The sequence below is a fragment of the Brassica napus genome, chromosome C9, assembly GCF_020379485.1.
Source record: "Brassica napus cultivar Da-Ae chromosome C9, Da-Ae, whole genome shotgun sequence".
Classification (NCBI taxonomy): domain Eukaryota; kingdom Viridiplantae; phylum Streptophyta; class Magnoliopsida; order Brassicales; family Brassicaceae; genus Brassica; species Brassica napus.
Window position 1 is genome coordinate 63535400 of NC_063452.1, and position 26805 is coordinate 63562204.

Below are 26805 nucleotides of genomic sequence, written 5' to 3' on the forward strand. Positions count from 1 at the left end.
TGATGTTTCTATGAAAGAACATGACATCAATTTTATTTTATACAATATGACTCAAAAACAAAAGACCTGTAGCATTCAATGGTCTCACAACAACCACATTATTCTTTTTTTAGACTTTCCAGTTTCCATAGCTATATATCTGACACAGAGAGCATACATTCTTTAGGTAACAAGCAAGTTCGCAAACTGTTGTCTTAACAGTATTATTTCCAACTCCCTGGAGCCCAGCCAACAGTATTACAGAAGGATCTGACTTAGAAAACTGTAGCTCAGATGCTTCTCCACCCATCAAATTCACAAGCTCATCATCATGCACAACATGCAATAAAAAGCCATAATACTCCCAACACTTTCGAAACTAAAATGATCATCCAAGAGTGAAATCAACCAATAAATATATATATATTATTCATTCAGTTTAACAAACTACTACTTATATATTATTTATTCATTTGCTTCTTTGTGAAATAAACTTTCAATGGATAAGGATTCTAGAAACATCCGTATCATGGTCCTGGGGTTGATTCTCCTGAACCACAGCTTCCTTGGGGATCACATGTGCTCCCCATAAGAGTTTAACATTTTGGCCATTAATAACAACCCATGAGGAGTGCTCTAGCATGGCCTTCTCTGCCGCTTCTCGGCTTGTGTACGTGAGAAACGCACCGTCGACACCTCTCATTGCAAAATAGACAATAGATTATATTTCTCCATAAGGGCTGAAACGGTCTCGTATGTGCTGCTCGTGGACACTCGAGTTGAGGCGACGGAGGTAGAGCGTTTTAAGGGTTTGATCAATGGGTGGATCCACAGCGCCCATGTAAACATTCCTAGCCAGTAACTCGACGGTTTTTGGATTGTCTAAACTGCGAACAAGCAGAAATTCACATCATAAAAGTGTTTGAGAAAGGCAACAAAGAGAAAGATAGAGCCATAGAGGTTACCCAGTTCTACTATCAAAAACTCTAGGAACTTTATGTGCGAATGGACATCTGGCACCAGCCATACACGTACTACCCGATTTGAAGAAACCGCAAACTAATGGATGGCCATCAAAACGTCCAAGTTGGCTCTACATAGATCAGATACGAAAACAAAACATGAAAACCATAAGACTGTTCGAAGCAAGGAACCATCATATGTTAGACGAATTCGGATCCAACACACAAAAGTCCAGACGAATTTCCAAATCCTAAACCTAGACCGTGAACACAGAAACACAATCAAAAGAGGTGAGATCCACGAAATATCATTGCCTTTGGGCCACGATCTATAATGTTTCTCTTCTCCATTCTCTTCTCCTCCTAGGCCAAGGGCTATAAACGCGACGACTGCTAACTCTTTTTTTTTTTATAACGCGACGACCGCTAATTATTCTCTTAGGATGAACAAACGCGAGGGCTGTTGGTTATTTCTTCAGGTATATTTCAATTCATAATAAACTTACAACCTTGGAGCATGATTATCCCTATAACCCCATAAGGGTTTTTTAATCACTTTTTTAGTATTAAATGTGTGTTAAGAATTTAGTTAAGAAGCAACTAATTTTTTGTCCTCCATTCATAGTTTCTTAACTTAAGGGTTCTTTAAAAAATAGTGAATGATGATTAAAGAGAGAAAGAGAAAATGGATGACTTTGGTTTTGTGAATAAACATAAATATAACAGAACAACAACAAGAAGAAGCCACAACATAAACATAACAGAACATTAACTCCATTACAGAATCAAGAGACAGGACAACCTAAACAGAACTTCTTCTTAAACAATTAAAACTCATCCATTACAGAGAGAGACTACTCGAAAGAAAAGAGATAGAGAGGAAACTGACCGTACTAGAGCAGCAGTGGCTTGATCACCAATCCAGCAGTGGCTTCATCACCATCAGACTGTGAATTTCCAACTGCAAACGAATAAGAACATATCACAATCCTGCTCTGCAACACCCTCCGAGTCAGAAGCCTGAAAACATAAACATCTTAATTACAAGAAGGAATGCTCTCAGCAGAGTTGATTGAAATTGAAAAATAATCAAATGTAACATTTATCTCAATTCAATACAACTCCTGCAGTGAAAGAGGAGAAACTGTGTTTGTTGACTTGCCTTCTCAGAGAAGAAACGAAGCTCGGACAGTTTGTATTAGACTTGAGTTAAACCTACAATTGGATAAGTTACTGCAGGTTTTTTTGGTAGGAGACAAGTATCAGATGGTGAGTTCAAGGGAGGCTTGCAGCACCATTCTTACACTGTGTTCACAACTTCGAAGGCAAGGCTTTGGGAAAATGTCAGGGGTGAACTTCTTGCGCAGCACTGAGACTACCCTTTATCTTCATCGCACCCCTGCCACCAACCAAAACATTCAACATTCACACAGAGACTCAGAGATCAACTTCTTGAACCAAATCAAACAAAATCAAGACAGCAGAAGCTTGGTGGATTTGGGTTCAGACACAAAGACAAAAAGCTGCTTAAATACATGTAATAAAATAACATTAACGAAAAAAAGACAAACCTAGTGAAAGCAATCTGAGGATTCATCTTGCCAGCAGGGCCGGTCCTGGGCAAAGCCTAACGAAACATTGGCCTTAGGCCCCCAAAAATTTTGGAAAAAATTACATAGAAAAAAGTTCCCAAAATTTTTTTTTAGGCCCCCAAATTTATCAAAAAAAATTTATAGCTGGAATTTTTTAAAAACCGCCTACAGCCCCATAAATCTCAGGGCCGGCCCTGCTTGCCAGTAGCAGCTTTGACACTCCTTCATATTTTCCTAAAAAAATCAATTTTGCAAAATAAAAGAACAATCAATCTACATTATTAAAAGAGAAGTACCCATTTGAAAATGTTCTTACTTCATTAATTAAACTCCCTATTTTCTTTTGCTTATCCTTTTTAGTTGCATTTATGAAATATCCTAAAACGAATAAAACTGCATAATTTATTACTTGTCTTTTCAGTTACATTAATGAAATATGCTTAAATGAATTTAAACTTCCTATTTTATTGTTTGTCTTTTTCAGTTACCTTAATGAAATATCCTTAAATAAATTTAGACATAATGTCATTTAATCAACCAAAAACACTCATGAGTTATCCTTACGTGCATAATTTTAATAATGGAGATTTTTAAAAACGTGCATCATTAAAATGTTACCTAAAACATGCAACACTAATATATAACATGCATCAATAAAACTAGAATTTGACTCACACAATTGTACGGATATTATTTTCAGTTGATTAAATTTAAAAATAATTATTTATTCAAAAAATATTTAAGAATGTCTATGTTTTTAAAAATTATATGGTATTATTTGCTTATAACTCATTTGTCATTTGATAAATTGTTAGAAAGAAAATTTTAGCATAATATAATTCAGTTGTCATTTGCTAAATTTATGGTTTTTATTTATATTTTTATTATTAAATTATAATATTTTTATTTTATATTTGAAAATGAATTTTCTTTCAAACAATATTTTTGTAAATGTATTTTTTTTAAAAAATAATCAATTGAAATTGTTATTATCATTGAATATCATTATTTTTGACATAATTTGAGTTTTCGTTTACATCAAAATTTATCATATTTTAGGATAATTTTAATTTAAAATATAATTTTCATATTTTTCAAACAAATTCTAAAAATATATTTTAAATATTTTGTTATAATTGTTAAAAAAATATTGAGTTGCATTTCAAATAAAAAGGTAAAGATATTAAAAATGTTCTAATTAAAATATGTAAAATTTAATATAATTTTAAGGAAATGGTCAAAATAAAAAAAATTACACATAAAATAATCATGATTTTTGTTAACTGGGCGGATCATTATTTATATGATATCGCACATGAAAGAAAAATTTCTGTTTTTAAAATTATCTAATTAACTCTATACTCATTTTTTATATTTTTTATACGATATCACACATTCGTAAAAAAAATAGATAGTTTAAGATGCAAAAAAAAAATATTTATTTAATAAATATAATATGAACCAATATTACAAATACATCATTTAATAAAATCCTTACTAATAAAAGGGACCTTTTGAGGCTCCGTAGAGCGTCCACATCAGCAAAAAAAATTCTTCCGAAAGATGACACGTGACATAAAATATAGTTTTACATTTTAATATTACTAATTTTCGAAAAATTATAAATAATATGTAAACATACAGCATAAAAAATGAAAAAACTACATTAAACATATGTAAAATTATCATTTTTCACTTAAAAAAAAGACGGCTTATCTCCATAATGTAACATTACCGTTTTATAAAAAAAAACAAAAAACATTATATATAATTTCGAAAATAATAAATATATGTAAACATACAACATAAAAAATTGAAATACTACATTAAACATATGTAAGATTACCATTTTACATTTTTATTTTAAAAAGTAATATGTAAACATACAACATAAAAAATAGAAAAACTACTTTAAACATATGTAAGATTACCATTTTTCACTAAAAAAGACGGTTTATCTCCATAATAACATTACTATTTTGTAAAAAATAAACATTATATATAATTTCGAAAATAATAAATAATATGTAAACATACAACATAAAAAATGGAAATACTACATTCAACATATGTAAGATTACCATTTTACATTTATAAATAACAAAAATATGTAAACATACAACATAAAAAAAATGGAAAAACTACATTAAACATATGTAAGATTACCATTTTTCACTAAAAAAATGGCTTATCTCCATAATGTAACATTACCATTTTATAAAAAAAAAAACATAAATATAACTATTTGACTATTTGTCCAAGTTCTTCTATTAAACATTGCCGTTTTACATTAAAAATGGAAAAAAAAAACATTAAGATTTAAACATCTATCTTAAAATATAAAATATAAATATTAACTAAATATAAAGTATAAGAAAGAGAAATACTCAATATATAGAAAAATAAATAATAAGTAAATACTATAAACATATAAATATATGAATTATATATCCAATAATAAGTAAATGCACAATTTTTAAAATATAGAAAGAGTACATTAAATATTAAACATCTATCTTAAAATGTAAAATATAGATACTAAGTAAATAGAAAGTATAAGAAAAAGAAATACACAACTTAAAAACAATGGAAAAAATATATTAATATTTAAACATCTATCTTAAAATGTAAAATATAGATATTACGCAAATAGAAAGTATAAGAAAAGGAAATACACAATTTAAAAAAATGGAAAAAGTACTTTAGTATTTAAACATCTATCTTAAAATGTAAATCTATCTTAAAATATAAAATTATTAGTAAATAGAAAGTATAAGAAATATAAATACACAATATAAAAAAAAAAGTAAATATATAATATAAGTAAATACGCAATTTAAAAATGGAAAATTACATTAAGATTTAAAAATATATCTTAAAATTTAAAATATAGATATTACGTAAATAGAAAGTATAACAAATGGAAATATACAAGTTAAAGAAAATGGAAAATGTACATTAAGATTTAAACATCAATCTTAAAATGTAAAATAGAGATATTAAGTAAATAAAAAGTACAAGAAATGGAAATACATATACAGAAAAATAAATAATAAGTAAATAATGTAAATATATAATATATGAAATATATATATAATAATAAGTAAATACACAATTTTTTAAAATTTTTTAAAAAAAGTTCATTAAGCATTAAACATCTATCTTAAAATGTAAAATATATAATATAAGTAAATACACAATTTAAAAAAATAGAAAAATTACATTAAGATTTAAATATCTATTTTAAAATATAAAATATAAATATAGATATTACGTAAATAAAAATATAAGAAATGAAAATAAGCATTTTAAAAAATGGAAAAAATACTTTAAGATTTAAACATCTATCTTAAAATGTACATCTATCTTAAAATGGTAGTAAATTATATAAAAATGGAAATACCACATTAAACAACAAAAAAATATATTTTTACATCAAGAAAGTCCCTATAAAATTCATTATTCCATCAACATCAACCTCACACTATTAAGGAAAACTTCAAAGCACTCGAGCAAAAAAATGGTTACACCATCAACTCTTGCCGTCCCAAAAACCTTTAATGACCTTGAAGGAGATTTTTTATAACAACGAACTTTTTGTTAGGTGGATTCATTGTTGGGAAACCCGCAACTTCCAAAAGCCAAACTTATTCATGGAAATTGAATTGCTTTTCATAGACTCAAAGGTATTCTTACAAATTTAAATTAATCTAATCCATAATTTTATTGTTAATATTCATATTACTCTTTCATGATCAAACCATTATAGTTAATAACCATTCAAGCGTTTATCCCGAAATACTTATTTCCTCGCCGAATCAGGTATTGGTTCATGTTGGTTTAGTATTGTTTTTGGTTTATTAACCGGTTTAGGATGGTCCTATTGTAAATATAATTTAAGTTGGCTTAGCATATATTATGCTTAAAATAACTTAAATTAAATAATAGTAATATTATGCTTAAAATATAATTTTAAGGAATTTTCAAATATAGTTTACAGAACATTATAGGTGATGAATTTAATTTATTAAATTTGTTTATGACTTAAAACTAATTTTTTTTTTTAAACATACAGAGTTATAAATATCAATGTTGGATTGGTGAGTATAACATGAAGACAAAAATATAAATATTTCATTTTCAAGATAAGAAATTCAGCTTTTATTCAGTTACTCAATATATAATATCTTAAATTATTTTTTTTTAAAATATACATAATTTATATATATAGATTAATCTTCCAAACTTAAACTATTATATTATATATGAATAATTTTTTTAAATAAAAATAATTTCTGATTTAAAAAAAATAAAAACAACAAATTGTTATTTTTAAATAATAGAAGTAATTTACATTATACTATCATTTAACAAGTATAAGATTCGTTTTGATATATCATTATTTTCTATTTCCAAAAAAAAAAAAATTGTTAAACATCAATATCATCTAGGTTAAGTATGCTAACAGCACAAATTCAAACATCACAAAAAATATTTACATAAACATTATAATACAATAATTTAATCAAAAAATAAAATTCAAAAAAAAATATTCAAAAGAATAGTTATATACTTAATATTTGAAAATCAAAGATATTTTTGCTAAAATTGTACTTACCTAGCCAAGGAGATCGACCATCTTTTTACGGATCGATCGATTGTTGAGCATGTGGTCGATCCGAAAATACTCTGCAGTTTAATTAAATATCTAAAACATTTATTCCAACACTCAACAGATAGTTTTGCTAAATATGATAACTAGATAGCCAACAAAATTACAAAAAACTATTTAAATAGTAAAAAATATGTTAATTTAACGTGTTAAAATTTAAAAATAAATTTTAATTATGACATGCATCTTAACATTTATATAAATATATATATCATAACCTAAATATAAATAATTTAACAACTTAAATTAGAAAAAAAATAAAAATCCCGGGCGTAGCCCGGGTTAATCCCTAGTAAATAATTAAAAACTGAAAATTCATATCCGGAGGGTCTAGTTGATTTTAAGAGGATCCAATTACGATAATCTTGTCTTAATTTCTCTTATTCGAATACCCAATTGCTAACCTTTGGTGACTTTTTCTTCAGATCCACGATGCAGGTAACCTCTTCAAACCCTAATTTCTGGAAAAAAATCAAACAAAATAGGCAAAATTAAACAAAAAAAATTAATTAGAACACACATCGAGTCTAAGAAAAGGGGGGGACTTACCTTGGGAGCGACGTTGATCTGATAAACGAGACCGATCTTCTCCGTGAGCTCTTTACCGGCATCGGTGGAGAGATGCTGCTTCATCACATTAGTTTAGGTGCTGACATGTTTCTTTAAATGTGTGTTAAGGATCGGTTACAAAATAACTAGGATCGGTGCTTGGGATATTATGTATTTTTGATTTAATAATTAAATGAATCATTAATTTTAAAAACCCTCTGATAAGGATCGCCGATAATGATAGTCTTACGGGCCTGTTTGTTAATCCGTTAGACTAGTGTAATGGGCTGTTTATAATTGTATGCATTATCAAACAAAGGCACCCTCGTTTTTCACGAGCCATTCCATGACAAATATAGACCCTACCATATAATTATGAGGGCATACATTATTATTATTATTTTTTGTCGTCTATAATTTTATTAAACAAAATTAATTTACACAAAAGTCCAAAGAAAGGGCAAAACAAAACAAACAAAATAAAATAAACATTATTAACATCGAATAAGATCATTGGATGGTTTTGTTTATCCTTCTTTTGTTGACAACTTGACCACTTTGCTCCACTTTGCCTCACTCACTCCAAGTGTGTACCTCTTCATTCTTCAACAAAAAAGTCTTTCTAAATAATTTTTGTCTTCCACCTTATTTAATAAATATAGTGAGATAAGGCAAATATACATGCCATACAAGCAACTATACGCGATGTCGTTTTCACACAAAAACTATATAATATATCCATATATATCATCACCCTTGTTGTTGTGGCTTCTTTAATTGTTCTTCGTACCAATCATGGTTACATTCTTAAATACCAGTTGCAATTAAAATAACATAAAATATACAAATGAATTATTAGATTCAATATCAATCACATAATTTTCTTAGCATATATAGAATAGACCGACACACACTAACTTGTATCAAAATGTATACTCTAATGACTCTCATCCTTCTTGTCCCTCTTCTTCTTTTTCTTTTCCGACACTTCCTTTCACGGCGGCTAAGGCTGGGGAAACCATACCCTCCCGGTCCCAAAGGCTTACCCATCATTGGCAATATACTCATGATGAACCAATTCAACCACCGTGGCCTAGCCAAGCTCAGCCGCACGTATGGCGGATTACTTCACCTCCGCCTTGGACTTTCCCATCATTTTGTAGTTTCTTCTCCTCAAATCGCACGTCAAATCCTCCAAGTTCAAGACCACGTTTTCTCAAACCGTCCGACAACAATAGCCATTCGTTACTTGACCTACGGGCAATCCGACCTAGCATTCTCCAATTATGGCCCGTTCTGGCGTCGGATGAGGAAACTCTATGTCATGATGCTCTTTAGCCGTAAACGGGCCGAGTCATGGGTCTCTGTCGACCAAGAGGTTCACAAAGCGGTCCGTTTTGTAGCGTTCAATGTCGAGAAACCGTTAAACTTAAACAAACTCGCATTCTCCTTAACAAGAGACATAACGTTCCGAGCAGCGTTCGGCTCCTCGTCTTCAACTTCTGACGAAGGCAGACTAAACGAGTTCCTTGAGATCATCCACGAGTTCTCTAAGCTCTTTGGTGCGTTTAACGTTGCGGATTACGTCCCGTCCTGGCTCAGTTGGATAGACCCGCAAGGGATAAACAAGCGGGCCGAGAAAGCTAGAAAGTCTCTAGACAGTTTCATTGAATCAATCATCAATGATCACTTACACAAGAAGAAGACAGAACACAACGTTGACGACGAGACCGATATGGTGGACCAGTTACTTGCGCTTTACAAAGAAGAAATCAATGATAACGACTCGGAGGCCAGAATCTATCTCGATCACATAAAGGGCATCATCATGGTAAACTACATACACATACTCCATTCCATCAGTTTCAAATTATAAGTTATTTAAAAAATTCACAAACAAATTGAAAAAATATAGTTAAACGTACAATTTTATGTTTAATTTAACTATTAAAATTACTAGTTCGTTTTCCGCGCCTACTTTTAAAGTTAACAATTTTACAATTTTTTAACCCCTAACATATACTCTATTTGTTCCAAAAATATAGACTTTTTAATATTTTCACACATATTAAGAAAACACATCAAACTACCATAATAAATGTATTGTTTTCTGTAATTTTCAATTTTCAAGTCAATTAATTTTCTTGAAGTTTACAAAAACTGTTTGAAAGACAGATCGAAAAAGTTGCTTTTAGTTGGGTTTTCTTGAAGATCATCCTATGAATTGTGTAGGTTTTTTTTTGTTTTTTCTCAAATTCATACATTAAACTTGAATTTTATCTTGCCTTAGATGCTTTTGATGATTTTTATTTTGTTGTCAAAGTAAAACTGTGTCGCTAGCGATGAAATGAGCATTAGCTTCCCTGTAAATAAGAGATATTAATGTATTACATTTTGGGTTCTTGTTTTGACAGTTATATATTGAACATGTAATCTGTTTCACCACAATAATTTTATATTTTCGATTATTTATGCTTTTTAGCTATGTGAACATAGATGCTTAGTTGTTGTGAAAGCTTTACAATCGTTGGTGTATATTATAAGTTTTATATAAGATGGAGGGTATGTTAGAAATGTAAAAATTATATTTCATATATACATGTTTTAACTAATTATAAAATTATGGAAAGTATATATATAATCTTTCATCATTACTTTTTACCAATTAGGAATTTATAAATTATACAATTTGTTTTAAAAGAATAAGTTGTGGCAACAAATATAATGACTTTACATTTTATATAAAGCATTATCATAATATACTAATTTTAATAAAATTCATACTTAATATAACTATAATATTATTTATAATTTTTTATAAATTCAATATTAAGATTTATAAAGTCATTTATAAGAATTTTATAAGATTTACAAATTGTTATAAGAGTCTATATATCATTTATTAAAAGTATACAAAATCATTTATAAGAATTTTAAAATTATTTATAAAAATTTAACAAATCATTTATAACAATGTCTGAATAGACTTATAATCAAATAAATATACGTTTTATAAGAAGTTATAAATCATACAAACATGTAATCTCTTCGTTTCATTTTAATTGTGGAGGTTTATGTACACAGAATAAGAAAATATTTAATTTTGCATATTTTTAAAATAAAAAACACCATTATTTATACACCTAACCATATTTTAACCAATATAAAAATAATCTGGAGAATATTATTAATAAACTTTGCTTTAAATTCTAAAGCAACACTTATTTTGAAACGAAAATTTTACTCTACAACAAAAATTAAACTGAAACGGAGGAAGTATTATTACACATGACTTGATATTTTATGTAAAATTTATTAAAGGTTTCAAATAAAATAATTTTAGATTTATAAACACTTACGCTCATAGAAAAAGGAACAAAGTTAACATGCAATGTTTAATAGAATGTTAAAAGCTACTAAATAAAAAAAAAAAGAATATTTCTACTTTTATGTTCGGACAAAATATCATAAAAAAGTAAAATATGAAAGATGCGGAGAAAACTTCAAAGTTTTACTGCAAATGGTGGTTCAGTTTTGATAAACCTGACCTGGTATTCTTTTACGTTACAATCCGTGTATTATTTTACCCAACCTCACATGCAGTAAAAACTAAAATGAATAAGTCTTCGGTAACTTGTTCATATTCAAAGATTTATTTCTTATTAATTCACAACACAAAAAAAAAATTAAAAAAAATACATATTATATATTCTTCAGGTCATCGGGAGACATAATTTACATAGGATATAAAATGTTTCAGATCAAGAAACAAAAAACTTGGTAGTGGCTTTTGCTCATAGATTAAACTGTGTCTCATTCCTTCGAAGAGAACATCACTTCCTAGACTGATATATATATATATATATATATATGTTTTCTTTTACATTCGTAGGGTGAGAAGAATACTGAACCAATTTTACGGGTAGTTCAATCACAATAATTAGGAGACGTATGCCACTTTACTCCCTTTGTTTATGATTTTTCAGAAGGAAGTAATCGCTGGTTGGCTTCTTAAGGTATCTTCTTTAGTAAGTCCCATTGGTTTATTTTTAGAAACACAACCTCTTTGTCTACTGCATTTATGAGATGCTGCTCTGATCTTTCTTCATCATCTACACTGAATATGGCTCATGAAAAACGTACTTAATTAGGACTTAGGAGCCTACCAAAGAATTAAAGGCGTCTGAGAAGAGCTGGCAATGATGAAACTGTAAAAGTGAGTAGGACAATGAAGCATAACCTGTTTGCAAACTAAGTAGTGAAGCTCATATGGGGAAATACCACCTTGCCTCGGCTTAGTGAATACATCATTGCATGACCTCATGAGGTGTGGAAGGTTGCAGTCTCTACTAACTCTGAAAATAGGAAAACAAATTTCTAAATGATAAAGCAATCTTCCAAGTGTATGAAAACATAAATTGATTAAATCTTTTTATTTTTGTGACACGGATGTCAAGTGTAGTTAGCTTGCCTATGATGGGTTTTGGCAACGCCTATCATGTTAAGAAAGTGGTTGAAGGCACGAGCCAGTGTCAGTGCTTCCTCTAGCAACATGTTTGATATTTCAAAAGTGTAGTTGCGTCTCCAAAAGCTCCGTCGTGTCTTCAATACCAGCCAGACAAATATTTAACGCACTCTGAAAGGTAACGCCAAACAAAAAATAGTATCATCACAAGGATTTTTACTCTTTATATTATATATATGCAGTGAAAACACTTGGTTGTAAGATTCCACAATCCAGTCTCCAGCTATGAAATAGTAATACACAAACGCATAATTCCATACTCTACAGCTAAAACAAATCCATCCAAAAATCTATCAAACAAACAGTTTTCTTCTAGCCTTCTTATTCCTAAACAATTATTGCTAGTATAAAACAATCACAAACACGCTATACTTTAGGGTGATCATGTATTTTCCTGCAAACGCAAGCAATTAGAGAAAGACTACTATATGTTTTCATTTCCTTTTAGAACATACTGATCACAGACTAAAGATTTCATTTTCCCCATTATTAATTCTACCGAAGGATTAGAGGAGAAAGTTACGGCTTTTTCGAACAAAAGACAACATAAAATCACATAGAACATCAAGTAGGCCTGCAATTTAGCAAAAAATATTGTAAGGACTGTTGTGAGATAAGCTTAACTTCTTTGTTGGATCGTGGCCTTTCTGTTGAATTTTTTTAATTAAAATAATTTTATCACTATAAATTATATGCAAATCAAAGAACATTAATACTATATGTGCTTTTGAATTGCTCCATCTCAGTCCTGAAAATCTTAAACATGAGATAATCATGTGGACATATTGATACCAAACATTGGCTGTCTTAACAAAAACTACACATCATGGATGGGACAATGTGCTTACCTCTTTGGTTAATTGAGATGGAGAATAGCACCATCTGAAGGATATACAATATTACATTGGTGAGGCTACAATCGTAAGCTAATTAATAGTACCAAAATCATTAAAATCTGTAGAATCCAATTTAAAATTCTGCTCCAAAAACAATACCTCGGAAGATTCTCATATTCTATTATTGCGGTTCACCCCGTGGAGCAATTTTTTTTGGTGATTCTCCTTGTTCTGTGAAAAACATCAAAAGAAACTAATCATCAGTATTTGCATATCTCAATAGATCATGATCATCATCATAATCACCTAGAACAAATTCCAAATATGATCCAATCCGGAGATGAAAACGCAAAATATAACCTTTGAGCAGACCATCTTCGAGAGAGATTTAATGTTCCAACCCAAAGATTAGGAATTTAAGATGTGTAATGGAAGAGATCAGATCGTCAGAACGCAATCGGGAGATCTTTGCTAATTTTCAATGGAATCGATGAAACTCTTGAGTTCCCGATAAACAGGAGTATCAAAGGAATGCTTCTAAGCAGAGTCCTTCACTGGTAGAGACACCACCCAATAGCTCGAAGTCACTAATTTTCTATCTCTTTGGTGGAGACCATCTTCTTCTCCGATGTATAACTCCTTCAATCAAAAGAGACAACCGGCTACTGAGAGAGAGGGGATGTGGAAGAGTTAACTGTTTGCGTTTTAGATCTAGATTTCGAAACAGACAAAAAAAAAGAATGAGGGTTGATCTTCGACTGTGGAGGATATAGATTTTGGTAAATTGCTTAACCAACAAAGAATTTGTATAGGTGTAAAACAAATGAGAAGTGGAAGGGTACATCTGATATAAATGAAGGAGTTAAGAACATGGATCAATCATTCAGAGTGGGTGTTGGTTATTGCAAAGTAGCTGAGAGCTGAGGAGAGTGGAAACGATCGTGATGGAGAAGAAGAGTCGGAGCCGAAGGAAAGAGGTAGGCTTGATATGGGCCATAACCAAACTGAAGAACCCATATAATTCGACCCAATTGCTAGTGTCGAGTGATGACATGACATGACATAATAGACGCATATGATTGGCTGATTTTTAATGCCGACATGGACCCTCTCTTTGTTGAGCTTATTCTCCTTTTATTATTGTTAGATGTTGCATTTATTGTTTAAAATTTTAGTTAGTGGTAAAACAAATAAATTAATAGAAAAAACTGTACTAAAATCATAAAATGGTATTTATTTTGTAACAAAATTTTTATTCTATCATGCTTTTTAAATACAGAATTAAAATGAAATTATAGGATGTGATGTTCGGAGGAACCGAGACGGTGGCATTAGCAATCGAGTGGGTACTAACGGAGCTACTCCGGAGCCCCGAGAACATGAAACGGGTCCAGGACGAGCTAGCGACTGTGGTAGGGCTTGAGCGGTGGAGCGTGGAGGACACGCATCTTGAGAAGCTCACTTTCCTAAAATGTGTACTCAAGGAGACTCTCCGGCTCCACCCGCCGTTCCCTCTTCTCCTCCACGAGCCGGTGGAGGACGCCGTGGTCTCGGGTTACTCCATTCCGAAGGGTTCACGTGTGATAGTCAACTCCTACGCGCTCGGGCGTGACCCAGATTCGTGGTCCGACCCGGAAATATTCAAACCGAGTAGGTTCTTGGACACGGGTGCTCCGGATCTCATAGGGAACAGTTTCGAGTTCATTCCGTTCGGGTCGGGTCGGAGATCGTGCCCGGGTATGCAACTCGAGATGTACGCGTTTGAGCTTGCTGTCGCTCATCTTCTACACTGCTTCACGTGGACATTACCGGACGGCGTGAAATCCGGTGACGTGGACACCGTTGAAGGGCCTGGTATCAGCGTTCCTAAGGCGAACTCTCTTGTGGCAGTTCCGACCACGCGCCTCCTCTGTCCCATCGTCTTGGAAAGCCACAACGTTTAAAAACTTGTTTCCATAATAATCACTGTTTTATGTTCGTGTTTGCGTCTATTTTTTACGTATTCGACGTGTTATGCTTACGTTAGCATTACATTAAGCCTCAAACCCTTGTCTAGTGATTTATATTTTCAAATCTGTTGACATCAAGTAGAAAGACAAATGTATTTTTTAAAGATTAATAATCCCAATGATCTTTAAACACAACCAGAACGAGTTAGTCTGGTGGTAAACGGCTTGCAGCTGCAAATACGGTTCTGGGTTCGACTCGCACTGGCCATCAGAGAATTTACATGCGGATTTGCTCTGGCGTCCGAGACCGAAGACCGTTTTCTGGCCATGACCCACCTTCGGATGAGCATCCGCGTCGCTAAAGATTCGGTCTCAGTCTGGACCACCACGGTGGGATCATGACACTCGGTTAAAAAAAAAATCTTTAAACACCGGCATTGACCATTTTCTGCGTAGTAGACCCCATCATCTCTAGCATCCCACAAGAACCGTGCACCGAATTTTATGAAATAACGAGATTCTTCATATGCCGTAAGTCCTTTATAATAAGTAAATTAACACCATGCCTTAAATCGCCGAAGAAAGTAGTTCCATCGAAAAACTTATCTTTAAGGAAAAAAAAAAACTTAATCTCCAAATTTAATAATATAATAGTACATGGAGTTACGACGCACATTGTGAGAACCAAGATCGTACTTATCAGATATACAATGATCTGTGGATATCATCATTCATGCTTAATGAGTTCCTAAATTATACTATTATGTTTTTTTGCGAACAGCTTGCTACTATCATTCGATCCAAGACATGTAGTTTGAGTTGCAGAATGTATTATAATTCGATGTAAATTGCAGTAAAAATTATGTGGTAAAAACTGTAAATTCATGTGGTAAGTTTGTAATAAAAATAAAAATTATTTTATTAAAACTGACGACCGGTAACATTTTGATGTATAAATTGCAGTATATTTTTTGATAAAATAATTAAAGTGTAAATATATATTTAATGAATATTTATTAAAACAAAGAAAACATTAACCTATTTAACAATAAATAATAATAATAGTTTCTATTTTTAATATGTATTCCCTCTGTTTCAAAAAGAGAGATGTTTTAGAAAAAAAATTGTTTCACAAAGATACATATTTTATGTTTTCTATGAAAAAATGTAAACTTCAAGAAAATTAATTGATTTTATTGAATTATTATTGGTTAAAAGATATTGAAAATTGAAAATTGCAAAAAACAATATATTTATTATAGTGATTTAATGTATTTTCTTAATATGTGTAAAAATACTAGAAAGTCTATTTTTTGCAACGGAGAGAGTATAAAATAAACCGTGAACAAAATTAATTGGAATACGTCTTATTTTCTAGAGTTATAACTACTAATAAGTAATAACATTAGTTATTCCAAAGGTGATAATAACGTAACTTAACTTAATTATTGACACTAGTATCTGATTTATTTATTTAGTTTCATAAAGTATTGCTAAATTTTTGGGTTTAAAACCATAAATAAATATTTGAAATTTACAAAAAAAAAAGCAACTTAACTATTTACACTACTATTGATTTTTTTTTTTAGTTTCATAAAAAATATTGCTAAATTTGTGGTTTTAAAACAATACGTATTCTTTTTCAATTTTACAAACAAGAGTACCTACTAACGTAACTAATTTATTGACACTACTATTTGAATTTTTTGTTGTTGTTTTCAGTTGCATATTGATTTTGTTAAATTTGTGGGCTTAAAACTATAAAAAAATTTTGATAGTCACAAATACAAAATAATCTAACGTAAGCTTTTAGTGAAGTAGTATCCGATTGGTTTTTATGTCGGCTTCTTTAAAAAAAAATAACTAACTAATATTCTAAGTCAACTTCTAAAACATGATTTTTTTTTTATGTTGCATTAAGTTTTGAGTTATCAAATTCACAAAGGGTGTAAGTGTAACTCCAAAATGTAACTCAAAGATAACACATAATAACTCAATCTTAAAACCAAAAAAAATGAATTTAATGCATGATTGGTAACATTTTTGAGTTATCAATGATGTAAACTATTAACTCAAACAAAATCAATGATACCACAATCACTTAGAGCTTGAGCCGCGCACTACGTGGATGTTTGTTTTTATTTTTTTATTAATAAATATTTATTTATAAAAGTGATAATATATATTCTAAATTTTATCCGTTTAAATAGTTACTTAATACGATACTTCTAAACACAATAATTTTATAGTTTATATTGTGATATTATCTATATTTTTAGAATATGATCGGTATATCTGCACAAATGTATTTTTTTGGAACCGCGCAACCACATGAGTATTTATTTTTACTTTTTATAACTAAATTATTGTTCTTATAACTTTTATAATATATATTTATAATTTACACGTATTATATAATTGTTTTAAAATGGCCTTTTGAAACATAAAATTTTAATTATTACAATAAATAATTATATTTTGTTTTTCTACCATCAATTATATCATCTATATGTCTTATCATATTTATTTTATCATATTTCTAATTGTTGGATTTTTTTACTTATATTAATATATACTACTAATAATATATTAACAGATTAACTTGTATTTATTTATATGTTGTAAAATTGATTATTTTGTGGTTTTTATTTTTATTTATTAAATAGTGAGAAATATAACTACAAATGTTTAAAACATATTATGCTATAAATTTTATAAATTAACAAAAAAATTCCCAATATTATTAAAATTATGAAAAATGATATTACAGATACTCTCTGATTTTATTCACATATTTTCGTATCTGTTTATTAGATTAGTTACAAAAAGTTTATAATTGAAAATATATATTTATATTTCCGTCTATGAGAGAATGTAAAAAAAAAGATATTAAGATGTAAGTTTAATTAAATTATATAGTATCATTTATGGGAAAATTTCATGTTTACCATTTTTATGGTACCATTATTCATCTTTACCACCACTAAAGGAATATTTTCAAAAATACTTTCTTCATTAAGTGACAAAAGACTCTTATACCCGTGTTTTCTATATATAATAAATATTTATATAAATAAATAAAAAATAAATAAAAATAAAAAACTACAAATAATATTTTTTATGTTTTCAAATTATATTTTTTCAAATTCGAAGTTTTTGTAATTTTTTAAAAAAAAATTTGATTTTTTTTCTTTTGAAAATCAAAAATTATGTTTGAAACTATTTTTGAAATTATTTTAAGTATTTATTTTTACATTTATTAGAATCTTAAATTTCACTTTCCAAAAACCTACCCTACCCCTCAACTCTAAACCCTAAGTCTAAATTATTTACTTCTTGAAAAATTCCAAGACAAGTATTAATCAAAGATAAGTTTATTTAATTCTCATGGTGTAATATTGTAAATATTGTGCAAGTTTAAGGGTTAGTCTTAATTCGTACTTCTATTTTAATAGATCAAGATGAAAACAAAAGATTATTCATAATTTATAACAACTTTTCTTTCCTCTTCTTAATTTTATATGTTTTAAGAAATTTATGCACTTAAAATTTTAAAGAAAAGGAATTGATTATTATTATTAGATATTCGAATCACTGCAAAATACTCCCTCTGTTTCATTATAAGTGTCGTTTTAGGTTTCGACACACGGATTAAGGAAACAATTAATTTTGTACATTTCCTATAAAAAACACTATTACCTATACACCCAACCATATTTCAACCAATAGAAAAATAAATTTTACATAAAATTAATAAATTTTGCATTGAAAATAAAAAACGACACTTATTTTGTCAAGAAAAAAATTCTCTAAAACGACACTTACTATGAAATGGAGGGAGTATTTGTTTATTAATCCCTTCAGAATTACTACTAATGGATTTCATCATAAAAAACATAATCAAACATATTTTTCCTAAAACCAGAGTATTGATTTTATTATAACAAGTAAAGAAGTTCAAATAATATCTGATATTACAAAATCATCTAAATATTTGCTAAAGAAATAAATGAACTATATACAGTGAAACCTCTATAAATTAATAATGTTGGGACTACACCAAAACTATAATTTTTTTATTAATTTATAGAGATATTAATTTATCGATATACTAATTGAACCAAAAACTCAATTTGAGACTGTAAAAATATATTATTTTATAGAAATTTATAGTGTATATTAATTTATAAAGTATTAATTTAAAGAGGTTATACTGTATTTTTAATAACTCTTACAAAAACAGGAGAAAAGTAATAATGTAACGGCTGATTATATATATAAACATTACAAATAAATAGTTTAAGCATTATGATATTTAGTAACATTATAAAACAGGGAAACCCCCTTTTAAAATCAATCTTGCATTAACAGGCAGAAATGATCAAATGAATGTGAAACATATATATATATATATGTAAATCATGATTAAATTAAACAAGAGATTGTCATCGAATCAAAGGGTTGACTTTTAATGTCAGAGAAACAAGAAATGAAAATCAGTCTGCTCACACCAATTAGAAGTGTAGATTTTTTAGCTTATACAATCGTATTAAGTAGAAGAGGAAGTCAAAGATAACCTTTGCCTTGGATATACAAAAGCATGAAGTAAGCTTATGAACAACAATCTTGCATATTAAGAGCACAAAAGAATCAAATATGAAAAGAAGAAAAATACGAATATATAAAATTATATTTGTGATCGTAATTAATTGTGATTTATAATACGAATTCTATGTGAAAATACGAATTTTATTTGAAATTATAATTATTGTGATTAATAAAGAAGAGCTAAGAAAAAGAAAAATAAGGAGTTTAATGGGACACTACATGAGGTACCAATGTAAACATGACTTTACATGAATCCTAAAAATTTTAACATCTTGACTAATCACATAATAGAACTATAAGAAGGATTTACGGAATACCTCGATTCATCGTTACGGAAATCTTTTTGAACGGTTTTGATCATAGAAGATTTCTTGATCTTTAAGTTGGAGTAGATCTTCTCTCCCCTTGCTTACAACCTTTTTTATGTGTTCCTCTTAAGATTTTTTTCATGATGCTTTAGGATGGAGTAAATACATCTATTTATAGGTGGGGAGAGGGACCTAGCTTCCTCATCAAGTTTTCATGACTTATTCACCAAGTCTTTTTTACTTCATTGGCAAGTTTATCCTTTAATCTCAACCATCCATAAAAGTTGAGTAAGGGAAAAATGTTTTGCTTAAGGTGACTCATTTCATTAAGAGAAGACAACTGTGAAGTGTTCTAGAACATTATATTCATACATTGAACTTGTTCTCTTAAGCATCTTCCATTAGACTTGTCCTTCAAATCACTTTTATCTTCTAGAACATTTGCCATTTATACTTTAGTTAAAACAATAGGAAATAAACTCCTTTTTTACCAATTTTATTGGTTACCAAATGCCATTACGGTTTATAAATCTCAATAACAGATAGATTAACATAAGACCACATCATGGGAATATATAAGATTACATTGAACTGCATAAAGACTGCTGACCTAGTATGAGACATCTCAAAGTATGAGTCCAATTAAGCAAGAATATATAATCCACATGAAAAGAAATAAGATTTCAGAACGATCAGTGGTTTCTTTACAGGTTACCCTGAGAAATCTAAAAGATATAAGTTAAATTGTCCTAACCCTAGTACGTGATAATAGAAACCAATAATGTCAGATTTTATAAGAATGTCAACATTAGTGGGAGTCATAAAGTTAAAGAAGTGGTCATTCAAGAAATTAGGGTAAGTAACATGTTATCCTAATTTCTTGAATGACCACTTCTTTAACTTTATGACTCCCACTAATGTTGTCATACTTATAAAATCTGACATTATTGGTTTCTATATCACGTAATATGGGTTGGACAATTTAACTTATATCCTTTAGATTTCTCAGGGTATCCTGTAAATAAACCACTAATCGTTCTGAAATCTTATTTATTTTCATGTGAATTATATACTCTTGTTTAGTTGGACATCGTCATACTTTGAGATGTCCCATACTAGGTCAACAGCCTTTATGCAGTTCAAAAGGAGTCTTGAGAACTGCTTTGCTGGTAACCTTATTCAAGAAATATACTGCAATATATAATGTATTTATCCATAATGATATAAGTGAATTTACATTAATCAAACCATTTACATAAAAGTATGGTTATACTTTTCAGCTACACCATTATGACATGGAAAACCAAGCTGTGTACTGATATAATTCTTATTTTTTGGAGAAATTTGGCAAAAGGTCCGAGACATTGTCTCTTTTCATCATACTTGCCATAAATTCATTACCTTTAAATGACCTTATGATTCACTTTTATATCTTAATGCCTCTCTAATTTAATTTTGAATACTTGTAATGTATCCAAAATTGAAACTTTCATGCAATAGATATACATAAAAATAATGTGAATAATCATCAATAAAAGTAATTGAATACTATTGAGACCGGTTAAGTTCGGTCTGATCTGGTTTGATATACGTTCTAGAAGTGGTGAGTGATAAGGCCGAGTTGGTATGAAGACATGCTTGAGAGATTGAGATAAGGCTTTGGTAGATTATGTTTGTTAGAGATTACTATCGATCTTGTTTGAGAATATCTTTGTGTAATGTGAGTATATATGTACGTGACATGAGTACTGAATAAACATACAGTTCAATCTATACAATCTCTCTCAGTTTACAAATATTTTTCATCTCCAAAAGATAAAATGTCAAAGGATCTACAAATATTTGAATGTATAATTTGAAGAAGCTTTGCATTTCTTTTGACTCATTCCTTAGTGTGTTTATTTGCTTATCCATAATGCAATATATACACATTTTATGCCACAAAAAATACTGATCATTAGTACACGTTTTATACTTTAATTTTTCTTTAATGTGCAGACCTAGTTTTCTCATCAAGTTTTCATGACTTCAAGTCTTTCTTACTTCACTGGCAAATTTATCCTTTAATCTCAACTATCCATCAAAGTTGAGTAAGGGATAAATGTTTTACTTAAGGTGACTCATTTCATTAGGAGAAGAAAAGTGTTAAGTGTTCTAGAACATTATATTCATACATTGAACTTGTTCTCTTAAGCATCTTTCATTAGACTTGTCTTTCAAATCACTCTTCTTTTCTAGAACATTTGCCACTTATACTTTAGTTATAACATTAGGAAAATAAACTCCTTTATTTACCAATTTTATTGGTTACCAAATGCCATTAGGGTTTAACAATCTCAATAACAAATAGATTAACATAAGACCACATCATGGAAAAAAACATTCATTCATATACTTTCATATACATAATATTTCTTAACAACCAAGTCAACTTCAAGAAGCTTATCTCATTTCATTAGTTAAATAATACAAAACAAAATGGTATGGCCAATATGAAAACATCCGATTATATAAAATTGTTGATTCTCCTTTCATTACTGATTCTCGAATTCTTCTATTTAAAATTATTATAATTACAAAGGGGAGGTATGAGAAAAAGAGGATTTTCATTAATTTGGTTAAGAATTATACCTTATCAATTTTATTCGAGAACAAAGTGTGATAGATTTGTTGGGATAAATATACGTAAGTACTTGGTCAGTAGCTACGCTGTAAGGCGCATAACATGTCCATCAGTGCAATGTGCATGACTACGAAAATCACAGTTCTATACTCCACAACCTACTACGTATATATGTACATTAAAAAAAAATTAAAGCGTACACACATACAAACTTAAAAAAAAAAAATCAAATAAAACAGGCGAGTAAAGGTTTCACACACGCAAATTAACCTCCGATTACCCAAAAAGATCATCAAACCAACATACTTTTTGAAAAAAAAAAAAAACGACACCTTCACAAAACAGGAAGTACGTGATGAAGGTGATTGCTTCATAATGCATGGAGTAACTTGCGTATAACAAACTACCCCCAGTTATAGCCATCATTGTTATGGATTTCTGTAATACGAGCTTGTACCTCAGCTAAATCAGGTGGTAATCCCTTCCACTAGACTGGTGTCTGCATACAAAAAGGTCATCATTATGTGTACAACAAAATTTCAGATACAGAAAAAGAGAAACATGATAGTTTCGCTTATGCTTTCTCCTGGTGCACCTAGGGGATCGTCATGTGAAAAGAATTCATCGAGGACACCAGGCAGTTGCAAGCCAGTTCCCTGTATAAGCCGCGTCCTTCCGCTGAAGAAAATGAATTCAATCTCCACAGTTTCTTAGTGATGCCAACGAGGTATACCTAAACAAGTAAGGGAAACAACTACTCCCTCCGGATACGAATGTACGATGTTCTATCTTTTTATTTTGTATACAAATGTATGATGTTTTAAGATATAATTAATGTATTTAGTTTTAAAATTTAAACATAAACTAAAAAGTAAATTATGAATGGTGAGACTTTACTGATATAACTAAAAAATAACAATTAAAATAGTGTATTTAATATTTTTTAATATGTGTATAAAACCTTAAACATCATACATTTAAATCCAGAGGGAGTATATATTACCATCAAACCTAACAATAGCGGCTAGCTGGCTGGCTGGCTAGCTATTGACAAACCAGAGCCATTCTTCTATTAATTTTTAATTGGTCTTGGACCATCATTACAACATTCGACAAAATAAAATATTTCGATTAAATTACGGGTTCGGTTATTTAGTTCTAAGAAACCTTGAACCAAAGTCAACCCAAATTAGTTTGGTTTGGTTTATGTTCGGTTTGGTTTGATTTTCATCCGGTTCGGTTTGTGTTCGGTTCGCTTTTAGTTCTGTTTGGTTTGTGTTTAGTTCGGTTTAACTTGTTTTGTTTGTATTTTTCAGTTCAATCAAGTTGATCTTTTAATTTTGTTCTACTTCAATTAAAAATGTGATTTATAAGAATATAAACAATCACCATTTTACACTAAATCATTATTTTCTTGGTATTTAAACGTAAAACCAAACATCACCAATAAATATGTTGAAAATGTAATCTAATATATTCTTCAAACCTAATATAAATATTATAAAATATTTTTTCCGTTTTGATGTTAATGTATGAGATTCATATTCTTTTGTTTTATTTGTAGTTGTGTTTATTCTATTCATTTAAAAATAAAATGTATAAAATTATGTTTAGTTATTGAAGCTAAATGGTTAAATATATCAAATCTTATATTAGTATATTTAATTAATATAATTAAAAAATACTTTGGTTTTTCGGTTTGGTTCGGTTTACAACCAAAGCGAACCATTTGGGTTGATAAAATCTTGAACCAAATGGGTTAGACATATACTTTGGTTTGGTTTGGATCGGTTTGGGTTCGGTAGGGTCGGTTCGGTTTGGTTTGGTTGGTTTTTTTGCCCACCCCCCTAAGAGTAACCTAAGTGGCTTAGAGGCCAGATTTATGTCAGCATGTCATGGGTTCGAAACTCTCTGTCTTGATGAATTTTTTCGGCCATTTGTTTTTGTGTTTGGCTCGTAGCCATAAATAAACAAGGAAGGGCTCTGATCACATCTTCTCTAGCAAAATCCACTTACAAGTAGCCTTAAGAGCTTTGCTCCACGAAGCATCATACGTCACAAACCTCTGTGATGTTTGAATTAGGACCTTGATCCATTTTAATAAGTCGTTCTGAAAATGTTATCGCCAAAAATAAATTTCATATTGTATTTGCCGATCCTTCACAAGTTTTTTTACCAAACCTTGAGGAGTTTGCTGTGTTCCAACTGGTTGCTTAAAGTTAACGTAACTTTGTTTTCTCCGATCTGTTAGAAATTAAAGAACATAGTGAAGAACAAGAAAGAGAGAGAGAGAAAGAGTAAAGAAGGATAATCTTATTCACTTGATTGATTTGCTTATGAGAACATACCATATATATAGTGGTTACAAGTATGGTAAATGGTAGATGAGATATGATAAATTAATAATCCATTGTTTTGAGACCTTAACCCACCATGCATGCTTGTCCCTTGTAGTGGCATCTCCATTGTCTTGAGACCTTAACCAACCATGCATGTTTGTCCCTTGTAGTGGTATCTCCATTGTCTTGAGACCTTAACCCACCATCTTGTTTCTTATTGCTTCATTTTTACACTCCCCCTCAAGCTTGACCATAGGGACTGGTCAAGCTTGGAAATCATGAAGCATTCCCTCATTAAAACCTTTAGCTTGGAAAAACCTCATGGGATAAAAACCAAGCCAAGGAAAAAGAGTAGAACACTTCATGACTAATAGGATCAGTGTGATGAAAAATCTACGAGTCCTAACTTGGAATGTATGAACTCGCAAACCTTGGTGCTTGCAGCCTTGGTGAAGATGTCAGCTAGTTGATCCTCACTTCTAGTGTAGCAGGGTAAGATGATCCTTTGTTCCACTGCTTGCCTAACTTTATGACAATCCACCTCAATGTGTTTAGTCCTCTCATGGAACACATTGTTGGAGGCTATGTGTATTGCCGCTTGATTATCACAATGCATGGTGATTGGAGTTGATGTCTCTATACCAAAGTCTTGAAGTAGGTTTCTGATCCAAATCAATTCACTAGTGAGCTTCCTCATTGCCCTATATTCAGCTTCAGCACTTGAGCATGACACTATCTTCTGTTTCTTGCTCTTCCAAGTGACAAGATTGCCTCCAATGAATGTACAATAACCGGTAGTGGATCTCCTATCCACTCTGTCTCCTGCCCAATCAGCATCACAATACCCAACTATCTCTGTATTTTTGTTGCATCCCATCCACACTCCTTGCCCTGGCGCCTCTCTTAGGTATCTTAGGATCCTTTCAACCATGTTCCAATGGTGTATCTTGGGAGCTTGCATATTCTGGCTTACTTGGTTAACTGCAAAGCATACATTAGGCCTGGTGATGGTGAGGTATATCAGCTTTCCTACCATTCTTCTATAGTGTTTAACGTCAGCATAAGGCTTATCTTCAATCTCCCCCTCACGCAGCACCTTATACCCATCTTCTAGTGGAGTCTTGGCTACTCTTGCTCCAAGCTTTCCTGCCTCATTCAAAAGATCAAGTGTGTACTTCATTTGAGATAAGAAAAGCTCCTCTTTAGAGCGGCATATTTCTATCCCTAGAAAGTACTTTAGCTCACCCAAATCTTTAATATCAAAAGTAGACTTAAGAAATACTTTGGTTGAGATAATACCTTCCTTGTCACTTCCTGTGATGATAATATCATCTACATAAATAAGAATCACCACAATTCCTTGCTTGCTTGTGAGTGTGAAGAGTGTATGATCAGCTTCTGATTTTACAAACCCTCTTCCATTGAGAGTTGTACTCAGTTTGTGGTACCAAGCTCTTGGTGACTGTTTTAATCCATAGATTGCTTTCTTTAATCTTAGGACATTCCCTGGCTTGACCATGTCTTCCATACCCGGAGGTGGCCTCATGTAAACCTCATCCTCCAGCTCCCCTTGAAGAAAAGCATTCTTGACATCCATCTGCCATAAATCCCATTCCAAGTTCACTGCCAATGAGAGTAGAATCCTTATGGTGTGGAGTTTAGCTACTGGTGCAAATGTATCCAGATAGTCTTCTCCATAGACTTGGGTGTATCCTCTTGCAACTAGCCTTGTTTTCTTTCTTTCTGGTTTCCCATTGGCAAGGTACTTGATGGTGAAGAGTAGACGGCTTGTAACAACTTTCTTTCCTTTGGGGAGCTCAGTTTCATACCAAGTATCATTCTTGATCATGGCACCAACTTCAT

The 26805-nt window shown here is 30.5% G+C and overlaps 2 protein-coding genes and 1 long non-coding RNA gene across 6 annotated transcripts; 2 read left to right on the forward strand and 1 right to left on the reverse strand.

Moving 5' to 3' along the window:
• Positions 1-377: 377 nt before the first annotated feature.
• LOC106372539 (sterol carrier protein 2-like) lies at positions 378-8107 on the reverse strand. 4 transcript variants are annotated; one of them, XR_007328195.1, is made up of 7 exons: positions 7755-8107; positions 7610-7666; positions 7152-7222; positions 2246-2340; positions 1831-2156; positions 945-1072; positions 378-866 (listed from the first exon to the last, which is right to left on the reverse strand). XR_007328195.1 is itself a non-coding variant. In XM_048767303.1 (5 exons), the coding sequence occupies exons 1-4, from the start codon at positions 7836-7838 to the stop codon at positions 2286-2288; spliced, it is 267 nt and encodes an 88-aa protein (XP_048623260.1). In that variant the 5' UTR covers positions 7839-8107; the 3' UTR covers positions 378-1072; positions 1831-2285. The 4 variants fall into 4 exon arrangements, 1 of the variants encoding a protein (XP_048623260.1); XR_007328194.1 differs by having other exon boundaries at positions 2237-2340; XR_007328193.1 differs by having other exon boundaries at positions 1831-2340.
• A 397-nt stretch (positions 8108-8504) lies between these two features.
• Positions 8505-15996, forward strand: LOC106369989 (cytochrome P450 84A4). Its single transcript, XM_013810075.3, has 2 exons — positions 8505-9585; positions 14414-15996. Exons 1-2 carry the CDS (start codon positions 8683-8685, stop codon positions 15056-15058), a joined length of 1548 nt encoding a protein of 515 aa, XP_013665529.1. The 5' UTR covers positions 8505-8682; the 3' UTR covers positions 15059-15996.
• Positions 11199-12198, forward strand: LOC125592341. The gene is made up of 2 exons (XR_007328196.1): positions 11199-11770; positions 11906-12198. It is a non-coding gene; the product is annotated as an uncharacterized LOC125592341 (long non-coding RNA).
• Positions 15997-26805: the final 10809 nt, after the last annotated feature.